We start from the raw sequence: 18317 nt of genomic DNA on the forward strand, positions 1-18317 counted from the left end.
AGAAGATAACGTGTCAACTACAGACGTCACCCAGAGCAGGTCCAAATGGGTTCAGGTCATGAAACAGTGAGGCCTTTTACTAAAATCTGACACACTTATACAACAAAATTAAAGTCTACCTCTAACAAAAGCTCATTTCACATAAAAGCCTGTTTGCTCTTTTGTTTTTGCTCCCTGCAGTTCGGAGGAGTGGAACAAGGTGAGCAAGAGTGAGAGAGAAAAGCTGGGCGTCACCGTACAGGACGACGGCGAGTTCTGGTGAGAGCCTGAAAAAAATACACCCACAGTCATTTTGTTACATTAAAAAAAGGCTACAGCACTTTTATTTTCAGGCACTGATGTTTGGGCCGCAGGAACAGTTTGACATTTTGAGCTTATTTTACTTCCTGCTGAGATTTTTGATGTTTTGATCCAAAGCTAAAGCAGATGGCCTATCATGTTTGATGTCACAAAGGTAGATGCTCATACTACGGACATTATATTTTTGACAAACCCAAGGTTAGGACCAATGTGAAATGTATCTGTTTCAGGGGTTGAACTTCAGAACTGCTGTTCTGGGAAGACTAGAATGTGAAACGCACTTCTTCCTGTTTTTCATTGTTTAATTCCCTGTGATGTAAATGAACCGCATAAAGATAATTAAGCAATTAAACATGGTCTAAAAGTATACGCATTTCTGTGTTGTCCTTTTCTTTGGCACCAACCTCAGAATGATGAGGGGAAGGCAGAGACATGAATAAGGCCTTCAAATCACCTCTGATATATGAATAGCTCTTACAGTGAAACTAATGAATTTCTGTATCTCACCTACAGGTGGGTAGTTTAGCCAAGCATCAAGAGTATAAGCTAGCCTGGCTTAAGCTCATTTATTAGTTTATTTATTACTTTGTTGCTTTGTTGCATGTATCACTAAAGAAAGAAGTCAAATTAGAAATAAGATTAAGAAGGTTATCTTCATCGTGTCAAATAAAATGATGCAGTTCTTCTTCAGAAGCCCTCGGCACTCAAACTTTAGGCTCATTTTATCTCAGCTCTGTACATCCTAACCATTTGCTTTGCTCCTGGTTTTGTTTCCTCTGCTTTTGTACCTGTTCAAGATCTTCTTCTTTCAAGCTTTTTCCTCTAGTTGGTATCCACTCTCTCTGCTCTCTTCTCTCCTCTTTTCCTGCTGCCCTCCTGCAGGATGACATTTGATGACTTCTGCCAGTACTTCACTGACCTGATCCTGTGCCGCCTCATCAACACCTCCTACCTGAGCATCCACAAGACCTGGGAGGAGGAGGTGATGAGGGGCTCCTGGGTCCACCGGCAGGATCCCCTACGCAACCGATCCGGAGGCTGCATCAATCACAAAGCCACCTTCCTGCAGAACCCTCAGGTCGGTACATGTCGTGGTTTTGTCTTTAAGAACTGTGTGATCAGTGCTGGACTGTGATGCACCGTCCTCTTTTTCTCCTCCTAGTATGTGTTTGATGTGAAGAAGGTGGAGGACGAGGTGCTGATCTGCTTACAGCAAAAAGAGAAGAGAGCCACACCAAAAGAGGGCAAATCAGAAAATCTCGCAATAGGCTTCGATATCCACAGGGTAGAAACACCCACACGTAACCGAGAAATCTTCACAAAGCGGAACCAGGAAGTAAACCTGTGATAGATCTGGATCTTCTCCTTCACAGGTGGAGCTAAATCGGAAGTACCGTATGCACACAGCCCAGCAGAAAGTAGCAGGTTCCATCTACATCAACTCACGCTGCGTCTTCCTCAGGAAGGAGCTGAAGGAGGGCCGCTACGTCATCATTCCCACAACCTTTGACCCCGGGCAGCAGGGTGACTTCCTGCTCCGTGTCTTCACTGATGTGCCTTCAGACTGCAAGTAAGTGTATGATAGTCTTACATGTGGATGTAAAGAGCTACACTCGGAGGCTTTACATCTTTAGAGTCTCGTCAGAGGCTGATGCAATTGGATACATTATTGGATGAAATTGTACTTCCTGTCAGTCACTTTACACAGTTACTTCTGCAAGAAGTAATTTTTTTGAATACTCGCTCCAAGACCTCCCATTTAATCAATAGTTAACACTAAACATCTGCCTACACATCTGGACAAATCATGGGCTTAATGAGGGGAACAATGCTTAATGCTTGGTTCTGTGTTGTTCTGACCTGTTTATTATCAGCTTCCTTCCTTGCCTGGCTTATTTTGATTTTCTCATACCAGTGTTGTCCTGTCTAGCTTATTTCAATCATCTTATGCCTGGGTTTCAGGTATCTTCCCCGGCTTATTTTGATTGCTACCTTGGTTTAGGTTTCCAAGGTCGGGGTGACCGTGGCTCAGGGGGTTGGGAAGCGCATCTGTAACCGGAAGGTCGCCGGTTCGTTCCCCGGGCTCTCTGTCCTGGTCGTTGTGTCCTTGGGCAAGACACTTTACCCTACTTGCCTACTGGTGTTGGCCAGAGGGGCCGATGGCGCGATATGGCAGCCTCGCCTCTGTCAGTCTGCCCCAGTGTAGCTGTGGCTACAATTGTAGCTTGTGTGAATGTGAGAGTGAATGAATAGTGGAATTGTATGGGACAATGCACTTTGTTCATATCAGTCTTAGACCCACTGTTGCTGTTAGGTGCTTTGCACATTTCCAGTTTTATCTTAGGCCGTTTGAAGCTGGTGTCCTGCTTAGAGTATACTCTTCCGCTCAAAGCCAGAATGTCTGTATTTCAGCCATTATAAACACTGTTTAAGTCTTAATATAAAATATATATAATTTATATATAATATTTTCCTGTCTTTAATTTTAAAAATGATTTATACAGTGTATGAGGACAGTTACAGTCCTACATTTACACCCATTAAACCAGATTGATTCCTGTAATAACACAACCACAGAAATTCTGCCAAGGAATTCATTCATGTTAGCTTAAGAGAAGGACTGCTTCACGCTGCGTTGATACATCAGCACAGTAACAGATAGTAGATAATTTTTCACCTATTATTTCCTGTTGCTTTTGGGACTGCCGACCAGAACCTGCTGCTGAAGCACTGGCAGCGTTACAGAGGCCTGTCACACTCCAACATGAGGCATATCTGTGTTCATACATCCATGTACCTGTGCTGTCTTCATCTTACTCAGAGAGCTGACCCTGGACGAGCCTCCTCAGACATGTTGGACGGGGATGTGTGGCTACCCTCAGCTGGTCACTCAGGTCCATGTACTGAACGCTGAGGGTCTGCAGGGACAGGACTCCAATGGAGGTCGGTATGAGGACTCCAGTCGGTGCGTAGCAGACGTAACCTTGCCTGACATTGAGTGCTGTGTTTTGTATTTGCATGTCAATGATGAAGTGCTGTGAAAACCCACAGAGCTGCACTGCCTCAATCCCAAAAAGAGAGCGAGAGCCCAGAGCAAAGCACGAGGTACCTCAGCACCACCCGCTGAGATTATTTAGCTAGTGTAGTGTCTACAGCCTGTAGTGTGCCGCAGTTATGGCTTAAATCTCTTACTGTGTGTGTGTGCATGTGTGTGTTTGTGCGTGCGTGTGAACTAACTGCTGTAACTTTAACACAAAGGTTCATGTGATTGTAGCGTCTTATAGTATGCTTCTGTTAAATAAGTAAATCAGCGCTGAGCAGTCAGTGTACACCATCCCCCAAAAAGTCGAGCTTTATTTACATTTACTCCACAAAGAGCCACCAGAGCGAGCAGCTCCTCATGTTTGATTTGACAGATTTTACTTTATTTTTACCCTTCCTGAGATAAAACTGTTCAAATCTTTTAATTGTTAGGCAAATGTGTAAACCACTACAGTAAGGAGCCACTCGACAGGGGGTCATTAACTGTTCCGATACCAAGTAAATACAAGGGCCAGTTTTGGTTTTACTTTAAATTTATAAAGTTAGCTTATGTAGGGGATAGCAGTGTGTCATGACTTAAGAGATAAATCAATGAGTTTCCAAATCCTGAACACATTTAATGACCACCATGTGTCTGTCTCTAAAGCACTTTAGTTCCACCTCTCTTAATAAAATTAGATTTGACAGTCAGTACAAAAGGGCTCAGATGTTTTTCATAATGCATGTTTTTATTTTCCCACAAAATTATTCAGTTCAGTGGGCTACATGCTGAACAGAGGATAGAAACAAAGTATCAATTCATAATGCCAGTATCAGTCCGATACCAATACCAACATTGGTATCAATACTATCATCGAGCGCCCACTTTAACTGCTTTGTACATACTTATAAAGCATAAGTGGAGGCAGAAATACTAGTTTTTTGTTGCTGTTTTTTAATTAAATAGTATTTTCAAATGTAGAAGTCCAGAGGTATTATCAGCAAAATGCACATTGTTAATAAAAATGTCCTCTGTGGCTGTTTTTTATTTATCAGTGTACTATATTAATACATTTTTTGACATTTTGCTGGTTTTATCCCGGCAGAGCTATTTTAAACTTTTAGATATTTGTTCATTTTTTTCTGACAGCTGTAGATCCCTACGTCATCATCACCTGTGAAGGAGAGAGGGTTCGTTCACCAGTTCATAAGGACACACGGTGCCCAAACTTTGACATCAAAGGCCTGTTCTACCGCAAGAAGCCCAAGGAGGGCATCCACATCGAGGTGAGCTGTCACTCTGCAGTCCGTAGTGTGAAAGGTTGAAGAAGAAAAAATGCAACTTCAAATTTGATTTGTTCTTTATCCCTCAGAAACTACAGCTTTTGGCCAGTGGCCTTTGACAACTTTCACATTTATACATGGCACCAAAATGTAAAGTGCACATCTTCTGAACAGTAGCTATAAGGTTACTAAAAGGTTACTGTTTGCTTACTTTGGATTTCATTGCATAGTTTCACTAAACTCAAATCAAGGTAACAGGATGAGAAAACAAAGTCTAGGAAGTCTTGCTATATACTGTGTGTTTATTCTGCGATCAGACCATTTTGTAACCGCTTTTCATCAGGCTCTGACAAACACATGGTCACTCTAAATTAAATACTAGCCATTTGAGTTGTTATATAACCCACATAGGGTCTTAAAAATCATCAGATTAAAGCATAAACTCACCTATATCAAAGGAAAATGTGCAAAAACTTAAACACCAGCAGGTGTTTTATAAAAGGAAAATAACAATGTTCCAGAAAAGGGAAAAAGCTCATGTTCATATTGCCACTACATGTAAAATAATTTATATATAAAGAAAATAAAAATAAACCTACAGAACAAACATGTTATTATGCAGACATAATATACGCTGTACACAAACAAAAAGTAGCAGTAGAATTCAAAATACAGGGTTATCCAGCCAGTAAAAATCCAATACTAAGAATTGATCACATTTACTGAGAAATAAATGTTCATAATCACAAATTTTAAGTTTTCCTCAGGGGCATCAAACTGTTATTAACCCATTAGGTAAAACATTTAGATCTAACTACCGTAATTCTTGAACCATTGGTGCAATTGAAAAATTCCAACGGTTCCTGAAAGCATCAACTCTGTGCTTTATCAGTGATATGAGGGTCGTGATGGTAATCCCAGGTAGGGCGCCACATTCAGCGAGGCTGCTGCGACACTGTTCCTGGAATTATTGTAATAATCCTGATATCACTGAAAAGCAACAGTTCCCCGCTGCTTTCGGGAACTGTTGGAATTCTTTTATCGAGCAAGTGGTTCAGGAGTTACAGCTGTTACATATGTTGAAATAAAACGTTGCAAAACCTTACGTTTCGCCACATTCATCGCTCTCTGGTCTCACGTTGACATCCTGTGTGACAGCGCTGTATGTGTGTGTGTTTTAGCATTTTGTAACCGAACACGTGGGAAATTTGAGTCTTGTAAGTTGAAAAAAAATTGACTCCTTCAGTACATGATGTAGACGATCTACTAGGCATGAATAATATATTTTTTATATTTGTAGATATGTCAAAACATCTTAAGTATTCGCAAAGTGAAAGCAAGAACCTAAATACACAGTCGACAGTGACGGCTGCAGAAAAGTGGGAGCTAGCTGCAGGAATAATTTGGGTTGATAGTCCCGCGGCAACGTCTTCATGCAGAGTTTCACAGCGTTTCATCGCTTGTCTCATTTTCAGTCCTTTTTCCCTTTATCAACTCTCTCTTTGAGCCTACGGGACGTGAGAATGAGGCTGCTAAGGATGTTTGCAGAGCATCCATAACTAATCAGTTACAGGCTCCATATCAGGCGACACGTGTAAACCAGTGTATTTGTGAGGGAGGTTATTAATAGTAATACGATGTTGGATTTGCTTGTTTAGAGCTGTGAAATTGTTTTATTTGTAACACAGTGAAATGAAACCATGAGTGGGCATTAGAGCTGGTAAATCATCTGTATTTACACACTGTTAGCATCAGAGAGAGAGACATCATTCATTTAAATAAATAAGAGAGTTAGACAATCACATGAGGTATCCTTCATGTTGTTTTTCACCAAACAATCTAAAAGATGGACAGATCAATTCAAAACTGAGTAAGGAGACCTTCATTGAGCTTATTAATTTGTCCAGTAGAGCTCCATTAAAAACCCAAGTGTACTTAATGATTCATTTTATCATTTTCACTATTCATCCGTGGCCAGTCCCCTCGCTTTTACTTTGGAAATTCAGTCATTCTAATCCCAGTTACACATCCCACGTTTTCAGGATTTCAAGATTTCAGATTGCAGTCAACTGAGGTGTTTTCTTAGCCCTTCTAATTTAAGTGCATAATCTTAGCTACTGTGGCTGCTATAGGACAAACATGTTTCAGACAGACGAGAGATGATGGCTGTGGCCGGCTGACCTGTTTGTACTACTGTTTGAAATGGATCTGACTGTTAGGCTTTTCCCTGTTTGTTGAAGGCTGTCACTCCATTGTTTTCCTCAGTTGTGAAGAGGCTGTAAAACTTTTTGAAAGCAGAGTTAGAGAACCTGTTGAGGATTTGGTGAACTGTTGGTAGCACTGCCATTTCTGTTGATGTTAGCTGCTGTTAGTCCAGGTTAGTGAAACTGTCGTTGAAGTGGCTGTACCTTTTGTTGAACTAATAAACTCTCATACGATGTAATTACATAGTAATGTGTGTATATGTATGAATACAGTATCCCTTTTTTTACTATTATAAAATGTCAAACAATCACTGAGAGACAGTTACCTTTATGTTTATTGGTTAACGTGTGAATAAGGACTGTTTATTCATTTCATTTTGTTATTTAATAAATGACATTTTCTTACTATTAAACAAGCTTTTAATAGATTTCAGAAATATTTGTTTTATTGTTTTAAATCAGCGGTCCCCAACCCCTGGGCCATGGACCGGTATCGGGCCACGAGAGTTGAGGCTCGGTCGTGAAATGTATGTTTTTCAGGGGTTTTATCGTTAACTCGGTTTCCCTGGGTCTTTTCCCGTGTTGTAGTTGTGTGTCTTATTTTGAACGAAATATTTACACGTTACCATAGCGACCAGAGAGCATTAAGGGTCAGAGAGGAGGATGTTACTTTCAATGTTTTTGGCGCATTTCAGCAGGATGCTGCTAATAAAGTTACACAGTTACACAGTGAATTCACTTTTATTATTATATTTCCAAAATACCACAGTTTTTGTCTTGGTCGTATCATTTTATTTTGTTGCATTTATCCGCAACACCTTAAAGGCCAATCCGTGAACATATTGTCTGACATTAAACCAGTCCATGGCGCAAAAAAGGTTGGGGACCGCTGTTTGTGACATGTGGTTTAATTTTTAAACAGATACTCTGACATATAAGTTTCAAACGACCTGTGTGAGTGAATAACGGAAAAAAAGGTTCAATATTTCTTCGTGCTGCCTTGTTTCCTCAGTGTTTTACTTCTCTCCTTCCTAGTGTCTTCTTTCTTCTGTCACTTTCTCTCTGGTGTATTTCCTTTGCTGATTCCTCCTTTTTTGTGCTTACTGCCTTTTGTCTTTTTGTTTCCTTCTTTCCTTTCTGACTTCCTCCCTTGAGTGGCCAACAGATCTACAACAAGAACATGATCGTGGACACCTTCCTGGGTCAGGTGATCTTGTTCAGCGACCCCAACGAGCGCCAGGAGCAGCACACGCTTCACCTGCGCGACAAAGGCAGCCGCCAGGACAATGACCTCCCGGGCACGCTCACTGTGCGCCTCATCACGTCCACCACGCTCACCAACATCTGAAGCGGCAGTTTATACGATTGCAATGATCGAAGCTCAAGGTGGCGTACGAACCGTGCCCGCCGTTCACCTTCGCCGTTCATCTTTTAACCGTCGCGGGAGCTCACTGTGTCTTTTTTTTCCTGCCGCTTGCGTGCTCTGTGTGTCTCTGTTTTCCTTTGCTTCCTTTAGCTTCACAGGGTTTTATTTTTGAAGGCCTGCAACTGTATATCCTGATGGAAGCTGTACAGGGGGTTGTACAGACTATTTTTAAATACATTCCTGTCAAAATTGTTCATCAGTCACAAATTTGTTCTTAAAGTAGCAGAAATCTCTATCAGAGCAACAGTTTAAGAAACTGATGAAGTTTTATCAGATTTTTTTGCTGTTCTGACCCTTAATTACAGACTTGTTTTTATTTCTTCTTATACTCACACACACACACATATACATGAATATAATACATATGCAGACATCTCTGCACTCTCCATGCATGTGCCACTGTTTCCAAGGGCTATGCATTGCCTTAAGGCTGAGTTTGTCTCACCTCTTTGAGGAGACGAGGGGAGGTGGGTTATGTTGAATACTATTTATCTTAGCACAGCCTTGGTTTAGTTTTTTCTTTGTCTCTAAAAGTTTGCATTAAGCCCTGCTTTTTGCCATCGTGTTATCAGCTTCTGTCTCCCAAATGCTCTTTTATGACTGTGAATAATCCTCCCGCCCAGCCAGCCAGCCCAACCACCCAGACACCTCAAGTCTTCAGCAGTTTGCTGGTGCTTTGGAGAGCATGCAGCAGTCTGTCACTTTTTGCGTTGGACTTCAAAGCCAACAGCAGCTCTTCTCTCCCCTCGACTCAGTGCTTTTTCTGTGTTGTTCTGTGAGCGCACCCGCGTGTGTGAAGTCTTGCCTCCCGGTTTCCATCACTAGCATCATTCGAGAATGCTTTCCGTCGCCGGCTGCTATGGACGATCTCTAAACTGCATGGCTTTTAAAAAGAAAACGAAAAAACCCCGAAACTCTCTGCCTGTGCTGCACATCTCTCTAGTCGTAGCTTAGCAGCCGGTGCTTCCGATAGTGCTACCCCCTTCCTCCTCCCCATGCAAACATCTTTCCTGTCCAGTGGAGTGCAAAGATTCACCCTGACATAAATCAAGTGCTTTATGGGACCAAAGAGGAGCCAGGCCCCCTTTTCAAACCGGCCTAGCCTGGCCCGGCCCGGCCCAAGCCTAGCGACAAACCGCCACCCCCTGTGCCACATCATCTCTTAACGGCAACACCACTGCCTGACGCTTCCTCTGACTTGAGTCTGTCGGCCCGGGCCAAAGACTCACGCCACGTGATCCCGAAAGACAGCAGCTCTGCAAGCGTGAGTGTGTGAGACTGTGTGTGTGTGTGTGTGTGTTTGAGTGAATGTCATGTTATACCTGAAAGAAAAAGATCACAAAGGAAAGGTGTGAACCGAATAGTAAAAGGGACCTTTTTTGAAGGGAAAAAACACACCTTGCACTTTATTTCTTTAGCTTTGAGGGGTAAAAAGAAAAACCCTCGGAGACTACGGAGAGAGAAAGGAGTGCTTTAGCAGAGGAGACGTCCTGCCAAACAACCTGTGCCATCGCCTTGTTCCTGGCTTTGCCTCCACAGCAGGAAAACAACTCGGACGAACTGTTGAATTCAGATGGTTTTGAATATTGAACCAACACTGGTACAGTTTAATCTTTTCTCTGATGACATTTCTCGCGTAGATCATGTGGCCATCCGATCCGACCTTTTACCATCCAGTCGGCTTCTTGTGACAGAAAATAACAGCCTGTGTTTTTTGTTTCTCTTCAAAAGTGCAATCCAAGTTTTATAAACTTTTGGTTATTATGTTTTTCCCCTTAAAATTTGAAAAATGTAACTTATGGTTATTTTTAAGACCTTTCCTTTGAATGTAAACCATTAGTGGACTAATCTCTCAGAAAAAAAATATCAAGCCCCACCCCCTTTTTTTTCAGTGCCCTTTTCCATGACTTGAACTGTCACTCATGGCATTTAAGTGGTCACACATGTTTGTGTACAGCATCTTTATAAATGTGTCTTGCATGGGTTATTTTTCCAAGATATCCACAGCCTTGTATTGTACTGTTCAATTGTTACTCTATATATTTATTCTTTCTATCTCAGAAGTCTTGGAAATGCTAGTTTTGAGCAGTGAGCATGTCTACACTTAAATGCACCTCATGTCAGTCTGATCATGTCAGTCTGTTTGAAGCAGTTGTGTCTTGTACTACAGTGATGCATTCATAATGCCTCTAGCATCTGTGAACATTAGCAGCAGTTGTCAACAACTATTTAGGTGCTATTTATCTTCTTCTTTGTGGTCTTTTTGTTGGTTTCGCTCAGAGAGAAAGTGAACGTCATGTAACATGAGACTGAATCTGAAGCGTGTTAACAGTGCAAACAGCCAGTGTTGGAGACTGTAAGTGCAGAGCAGTGTGAGATTAGACAGCCTGCCGGTTTTTATTTGCAGAGTATTTCCTCTTTATTCTGCCAATCAGTTCCATGCACTTCTCTGAAAACAGGCAAGCTCTGCAACATAAAATTGATCCTGAAGTTGGAACCTGTGACTATGGGAAGAGCAGAGGTTACTCCAGCTTTCACCACTTTATGTTTGGCTCCTGAACTTGTTTAAATAAAGGCAGGCTCTTCAGTGGTATCGATGCAGAGTTCCCTCCTAACCAACACCTACTGTGAAAAAGAGGTGTTTGGGTAAACAAAGAAGGCTTTCCCCCTCCCTCACACAGAGTGGCCTACTGCAAGGCAGTGAAGTCCCAGCTGTGGTTAATTTAGTTTGGTTAAAATGAGTTTCTCTTTGTCCAAAACAGTGTAAAGATCATTTTTGTCTATGTGCTAAAAAAAATCAGACAGCTCAGATAAATGAATTTATTGCGGAAGATTATCAGTGCCAAATGTGTGCACGGGTGTTGTGATACAGAGCTTTTATTTTTCCTGAAAAAGAAGTATCTTTTGATCTTTTGGGTATTTTCTGAATCCTTAAAGTATTTTCTAACCACCAAATATTGTTTTTCCCACACGATAAAAATTTTCAACCTTTAAGTTGCAGATGTAAATTAGAAAAAAAGCATTAAGGCAAAAACTGCATTTCATATATCGGCCACTTGGGGCTCCAAAACGAGTCATTGTGCTCTGTTAAAAATGCCCAGGTTTACAGAGTTAAAAAAGAAAGTGTGTATAGTCCAGAACACGATTTCTGTCTTCATATCGAATGAATGCGAGGTGAATGTTCAACTCACCTGTTTGGATTTGGTAATGCTTAAAATTTAGGGATGTGGTCGCTTTGTTTGCAGACAACAGCTGTAGTCAGCAGCTGTCTGACTTCACCGCCACCAAACTAAATCACTCGACCTTGTTTTTGCTCTTGGTGCCTTTTGATGCATTTTAATGGGTTATCCAAAAGCTCCCCTCCATCGTCTTTTCTAAATTCTGGCTCCAATAAAATACCATAGTCGTGGCCAAAACTCTGATGTGAAGGCTTCAAAAATGCTGAATCTACAAACTAAACCGTGTCCATTTCCATCTTTATATACAGACTATGTAAATGACCTGCATCCTTCTTAAATAAATGCAAAATTAACCAGACTTCATAAGAAACTATGCTGATGCTGAGTAACAAAATTGGCAAGGCTTCACGAAAGAAAATAGCTTGAAAGTAATTTTTTATTGTTCTTTTACTGTGCAGGAGACTAAAAATCTTTTGTTGAAATGGTTCGAGATGTGAGGATTCTGGAAATGCTTTTGCAACCTCAAATGTCAGTGTTCTGGGTCTTAAATTTTTTGCTTGGGATTTATTTTTCAGAAAACACAGCCTCTTCTCTATGAGTGAAATGTAGTTGTCAGATATGAAAGATATAAGATACAAAGATATAAGCTGGAATCAGACAAATACCCTCTTCCTGGTAAACATGTCGCTGTGACGGGCTGTAGTTTTGGTGTTTTAACCAATGAGGTTGCTTACAGACAAATCACATGGGACTCAATTAGCCCATATGGTCCCCCTCCCCCTCTCCAATCATCAGTCTGTTTACTGCAGGTTACACGAAATGCATTGCTTGTTGCCCAGCAGTGTTCCTTATCTATGATTCCTATTTCTTTGGCATTTCTTGCACAAATGTGTATGTTAAATGGGAAATGGATGACTGTGGATGTGTTTGGAAGACAAGAAATGACCAAACCAGATTCTCTCCTACTCTTATGTCTAATTCCTAAAAATGCCTGAGCTCCTCAGCGTGTCTGTAGATTCTGTTAACCCTGCGATGGACCTGCCATCTGTCCAGAGTGTGCCTCGCTTCTCACCTAGTGAGAGCTGGGATTCGGATAATCAGTTAGGAAAAATGGATGGATAGATATGGCCCTTATTTTTTTGTTGTTGAGTATAACAGCAGATAAGTGAAGGGAGATTATTTTTCATCAACTCTGACAGGGACTGAACAGGACATTATTTTTATTCAGAAGTACAAGTTTCCCATCAGCCAACCTGGATTTTATTTCCCTCTGAGTGTCCCTTCAGGTGATGCCAGTTCTGTACTATGAGGTTTCCAATCAATGGTTCGCGGCTCCGGCTGTTTCTTTATTCATACAGAAGTGACGCAGAAATATAACGGCTAACACTGAAGTTGACAGCTGCGACACATGTGAGTATTTAGGCACTAGATTTAGCAATCATAAGAGTACGGAGTCCGAGCCCCAACTCATGTGCCAAAAAAAAAGGTGTTTTATTTTGAAGAGATGCATTGTGGGTGATGGAGTGTTTGAGTTGGACAAATGCTTTTGTTCCTCACTACATGCTCAGTTTTGTTTCTGCCTTTTGTCACCGTGTCGATCATTGTAATTGTTGCACATTGTAATCCTTTTGCCAAAAGTGTTTAATGGCTTTCACTGTTAACCACCACACAGACACACGCACACACAAACACAAGCACACACTTACACAGACCAGGCTTTGTTGGAGTGTCTGGACCTTTTTTTTGACAGTTGCTGTAAAGCGTATCAGTCTTCTGTGTAGATTTTCTGCATGGCCACGCCAAAGCAGGTTTGAAGAAACTGTTTGAATGAAGCCGAATTAGTCACAGCGGCGGCGACTTTTGTACGAATCCAAAAATGCCAGTGCATGTAGCAAAAACACTTCAGATCTGCTCGCGCCACCACGAATCACAGAGTGTTCATTTTCAGTTCTCAGAGTGCCGTAAAAACCCACTTGCTACTTTGATAAACATACTGTGTGAAGTAAAAGGCTTGTGTTGCACACTTGCATGCATGGAAACAGTAACCAGTTTTCTAATATTTTGTATTTAGTATCCAGCAGTATACAGTATGTATATAAAAGTAGCAGGAACTTGACTTATTAGTTTTTATCATGAGATCCATCTTTCTGGTGGATGCTTATATCCTAGACACTCATTTCAAGTGAATGCACTTTGTGTTCACAACCTCTAGTGATCAGCTAGAATGTGTAAAGGAATCCGATTGTTTCCCTTATTCCTTCTCCCATAATGCCTTGTGTGAGTTACAGTTAGATCCATAAGTATTCGGATCTTGTTTCTTTACTTCTGTACACCACCAAAGTGGAATTAAAATCAAGCAAACAAGGTGTGATTGAAGTGCAGACTTTAAGCTTTAGTTCAAGAGTTTTAACAACAGAATTGCATTATTTCAGAAACTTTTCTTACTCTTGGGGTTTGCTTTGAGCCATTATCCATTCGTGCAGAGACTATATCATCCTGCTACTTCTATCAGCAGTCCCATCATCAATAAACTACAGGGCCTCGATTCTTCTGGAAGTCAGACATGCCCACTGCACAGTAGTTTTACCAACACGTTTAGGATTAAAAAATATGAATGTAGCTTCTGTGATGTGATGATCACCCACTGGTTTCTGAAGTCATGTTTTGATAGGTTAAAAAAAAGAAGTAGTGACAAAAAAATGTGGGTCTGATTGAATCCTAAGTTTGGAGGTTCTTAGGATGTTTTATCTGCTTGATTTGTCATGAAAAACCACAGAACAGCTCATCAATCAACTGTTCTATTACTTTTGAGCCTCTGAAATGAGGAACTATGTATAAAAATGTCCTGAACAGTTAATACAGCCCTTTTAGTAAAGTCTGTACTTTAGTCACATCTTGATTATTTGATGTAGAAATTCACTGAGGTGGTGTAGAGAAACAAAATTACAAAATCTGTGTCATTGTCCAAGTGCCAGTCACCTGCCTCTAATAGGGGCATAAGAAACTTATGACATAGATTGATTGGGGACTTCAAGCAGTTTGCAGGTGTTTTGTGAAATTGAAAGGACTACACAATGATCAAGCACACCTTTCATACATGCAGAAAGGGAACAATCCAGAGATAAAGAAGGTTTAGGAGAGCATAGATGCAAGGCGGAGAGAGGGAAAATGAAGATGAGAGGTCAGGACTGCTGATGGTTCAGCACAAAAGAGCCTGAGTGAGCCTCATCTCTTAAGTCATCCTTCTCTTCTTCTCTGGTATGAATAAGCAGTTAAGGCTCCCAAATCTTTAAGAAGAGCGAAGACACCTGCAGTCATGATGCACACAAGGTTCAATGGAAGTAGGAATCAAGTGAAAACATGTTGGATTTAGAGCGCTTATCATTTCTAGACAGAACGACTGCTTGCGTGCTGATCTTACAGCCTCGTCAGCTTGCTGCATGAGTCTAAATTGGAGTCGAGAAGCGGCTGCACCAGATATCACGTTCATCCTAACGACAGCATCATGTAGGCCGTACCGAATTTGACACTCTGACATTTTTAATCTGAGCTCGAAGTCTTGTCCACTCAAGGAATGAGCTTGTGATTCTTGTATTTTTCTGCTGTTTATTAACTGGAGACTGGAATACCTACTGCATGGTGACTCTTCTAGAAAATGCTATGGTCTTTATAACAAGTATCTTTTATCAGTATTTTATAACCTTGTTAATTTTATATATCCACTCCCAACTACCGTGTTTACTGATAGCTAGGTATCAGAGAGCCGTGCTGTATGTTCTGTACTGTGTGCTTGTCTGTGTCTTCTTTTTCAGCGTGAGCTTTACTTTTTGTTCTGTTTTTTTTAACACTTGTTCGTTTTAATTTGGTTCTCGGTTACACTGTGGTTATTTTATAGCTAAGATCTGAAATTATTATTTTTTCTTTTGTATTTAATGTCAACTTGTGGCATGACTTTGAAATAAAACGGGAAAACTTATTCTGGGTCTGTCATAATTTTTGCAATTTTTGCAAATTTAACTCAAAGGTGAGTACTTCTTCTTTTTTCTTTTTTGTTTACAGCATTTAAAAATTCAGTTTAGTACAACAAATAGACACGGGCAGTGTTGGGGAGTAACGGAATACATGTACCGGCGTTACGTATTTACACTTACCATTTAAAAAGGTGGTATTCAGAATACAGTTACGTTGTTGAAACTGATAGATTATACAGCGGTCTTTTCCTGTTTCATATGGTAGGCTATGCCCTGTCTATTTTTGGTAATTTCACGCTGGTCTAAACCCAAACGAAACACGCATTTAGAGGCTAATAATGCCTGTGTCTCAATCTCGCAGCCCATGTCACCCCTACTTCACGCATAATGACGTGAAGAAATATTTTTTTTAAATGATTATTCAACAAATGACCTACTAGAAAGGGGAGACGGAAGAATGTAAATATAATAATAACCACTGCAGCCAAAAAGAGTGCCTGACGAGCCCAGTTGTAAGTAAGACTCGACTGTACACTGTGTTCGTGTTTTCCTCCGAAACAATAAGCAGCCTTTGTCTCTCGCTAGCAAAGTTGACCCAGACAAAGTAAAGCTAGTTTTCGGCTACAAACCCAACACCGAATCGTATTAGCCAGAGGTCCCTTTACCACAGCAATAGTGCATTCATGTAGTTGTAAAAAGCATGATAAAATATTAAGCAATCCAAAGTATTCACAATATGTTACTCTCATTGAGTAACGTAACGGAATACAATTGTAATTTTGTAAATTTTATAGATTTTCCGAATGATAAAGACCTCCATCACATTACACCAATTTAATTAGAAAAAAGAGGCAGATAGGAAGCCACTATAAAAACAAAACCTGCTCTGGAGAATAAAATACGAAAAAGATTACAGCCTTAAGTAAAGAAAATCTGTTGTAAAGAACGTGTGAATGCATGGGGGGATCGATGCTTGCACAAACAGAGCTGCCTTTTCATGAAAAAAGAGCAATGTCTATACTAAAAAGACCAAACTAAAGCATCGATCCTGTTCCTCTAATATCGATCCAACACAATACTGACACTGATATCTACACTACTGATACAGTGGATTATTCAGTCCTTTGAACACTGAGTCATAGTTTCTTAGTTTAGGGTCCTTTCAGACACTCTGTATCAGCTGTTGATGATTCCTGAAATCATCACACAGCAGAAGTTTTGCTGAAATATATTTAAACTATTAAAATAAATCTAAATAAACGGTGAAGTTGTGACACATGATCATTTAAGGAGGTCTCTCTGCTAAGAAACACAAAAGTGGCCTGATATCAGCTCGGCGCACTCTGACACACTCAGGCAAACGGGGAAGAAGACAAGAAAACTTGGACCTATGTTATGAATAATTAATAACAAAATCTGTGAATAATCAATTGAACTTCACTGTGTTATATAAAAGTATAGGCTGAGCTCTCACCCGGTGCCTGATTTTTATTCTCCATGACAGAAATTAAAAACTGAGTTTTCAGAACAGGAAATTTAAAAAGCCAGATATTTTCAGATTAAAATATGATGGAATCCCTTCATACAGTTACGTGTAACAATGTTACTCTATGTATCAGGGATGTCAAATTCATGTTACATCGTGGGCCACATACGGCCCACTTTGACCTTAAGGTGGGCGGACTAGTGAAACTCCACTTTATGCCAGTGTGCAGAAATTTAACTAAACATTTAATCCTTGAAATATCTTAATATGAGTGAATTAAGTACAATTTCAACAGTGTGCCTCTGCTACATGATGTGTAAAATGCCCACACTGGCCTGTATTTATAATCTTTTTTTTTCTTTTTTTCCTATGGTAGAAATTACCTATTTAGCATTTTCTGTCATTTAATTGTTTATCCATCATGTACCTGTTTGGTGATGAAAATTCTGTAAATCTTAAGAAAATACAGTTCAAAGTGCAAAATCCATGTACTTCATATTTTCCAAAGCCTTCCAGTGGGCCAGATCGGAGTTTTTGCTGAGCTGATTCTGGCCCTGGACTTTGTTTGACACCCCTGCCATATATAATATATTTATTAAGAGCTGAATTAAAGCAGTGTTATTTGCATGCATGCATCTGTCATGGAGCACTGAGATTCATTACAAACCTGAAAGACCTCACCCACCACTGTGTGTTGCACCCTCGGGTTAGATGAATGGGTCTAAACAGTATACAAAGGGACACAGGGGAGGTTCTGATCATAAACAAGACACAAAAAGGCAGATAATCTACACAATTTAAAACCTGCGCATCAGACGATCTGCATTCCCTTTAAAATTCATTCCAGAACCAGAACTTGGAAATCATGACCTGGTTCACCTCCCTCTTCACCTCCTTCCCCCAGCTGATCCCTGTACAGTATGTGCCACCAACAGGCTCCACCCTCCCAGCTAATCAGGATCAGCAGCCATGAATGAGACGCAGCAAGAGAGTCTCGAGAGCCCTGTTACTGTCCCAGACATCAGACTGTGAGAGGGCTGCAAGCCACCTGCAGGAGGCTGCGACCACAACGCAACCAGAAGAGCAGAAGTCTGTTGGAAAGATCTAAGAAAACGACAGGAGCAGAGAAAACTACTTAATTCTCCAGTTTCTTCTCCAGCCCTTCTTCAGCCATCCTGTTAACTTTGGGCAGAAGACAACAGAGGATAGAAGAGAAGAATAGTGGATCTTATGAATTGTGCTGAGAGGTAAGTGGGGCAGACAAACATGGGTCGAGGCCTGAGGGCTTATTAGGCCAGAGGGCCGCTGCTCTGCTATAGCTTTAGACCAAAGCCTCTTATTGCTCACTTTGTCCTGTGCCAGCACTTAAAGCAGCCATTGTGTTTCCCTCAAAATAAATAGATCTGGCTGCACTGTGTATTTATTCCATGAAGTCTGGATGGTTTC

At 40.7% G+C, this 18317-nt stretch overlaps 2 protein-coding genes across 10 annotated transcripts in view; both read left to right on the forward strand.

The window, feature by feature from the left end:
- capn5b (calpain 5b) overlaps positions 1 to 15390 on the forward strand; it is a 66082-nt gene extending 50692 nt beyond the window's left edge. For 2 of the 6 annotated variants that reach the window (XM_086309459.1, XM_086309460.1), the window contains 8 exons: positions 181 to 258; positions 1183 to 1378; positions 1463 to 1585; positions 1674 to 1870; positions 3122 to 3243; positions 3352 to 3405; positions 4472 to 4608; positions 7975 to 15390. In XM_086309459.1, coding sequence (XP_086165585.1) covers positions 181 to 258; positions 1183 to 1378; positions 1463 to 1585; positions 1674 to 1870; positions 3122 to 3243; positions 3352 to 3405; positions 4472 to 4608; positions 7975 to 8157 — 1090 coding nt within the window. In that variant the 3' untranslated portion in view covers positions 8158 to 15390. Of the gene's footprint in view, positions 1 to 180; positions 259 to 1182; positions 1379 to 1462; positions 1586 to 1673; positions 1871 to 3121; positions 3266 to 3333; positions 3406 to 4471; positions 4609 to 7974 lie in introns of those variants that run through there. The other 4 variants (XR_015131316.1, XR_015131317.1, XR_015131318.1 and 1 more) reach the window with 4 other exon arrangements.
- A 2473-nt stretch (positions 15391 to 17863) lies between these two features.
- Positions 17864 to 18317, forward strand: part of myo7ab (myosin VIIAb) — a 56595-nt gene continuing 56141 nt past the window's right edge. For all 4 annotated transcript variants that reach the window (XM_086309451.1, XM_086309453.1, XM_086309454.1 and 1 more), the window contains exon 1: positions 17864 to 18118. The gene's annotated coding sequence lies outside the window, so the exon portion shown is untranslated. The remainder of the gene's footprint in view (positions 18119 to 18317) is intronic.

Source organism: Aulonocara sp. 'chitande type north' Nkhata Bay, linkage group LG10 (assembly GCF_057382095.1).
Source record: "Aulonocara sp. 'chitande type north' Nkhata Bay isolate Kocher_YH1m ecotype deep benthic linkage group LG10, A_spYH_male_GT1.1, whole genome shotgun sequence".
NCBI lineage: Eukaryota > Metazoa > Chordata > Actinopteri > Cichliformes > Cichlidae > Aulonocara > Aulonocara sp. 'chitande type north' Nkhata Bay.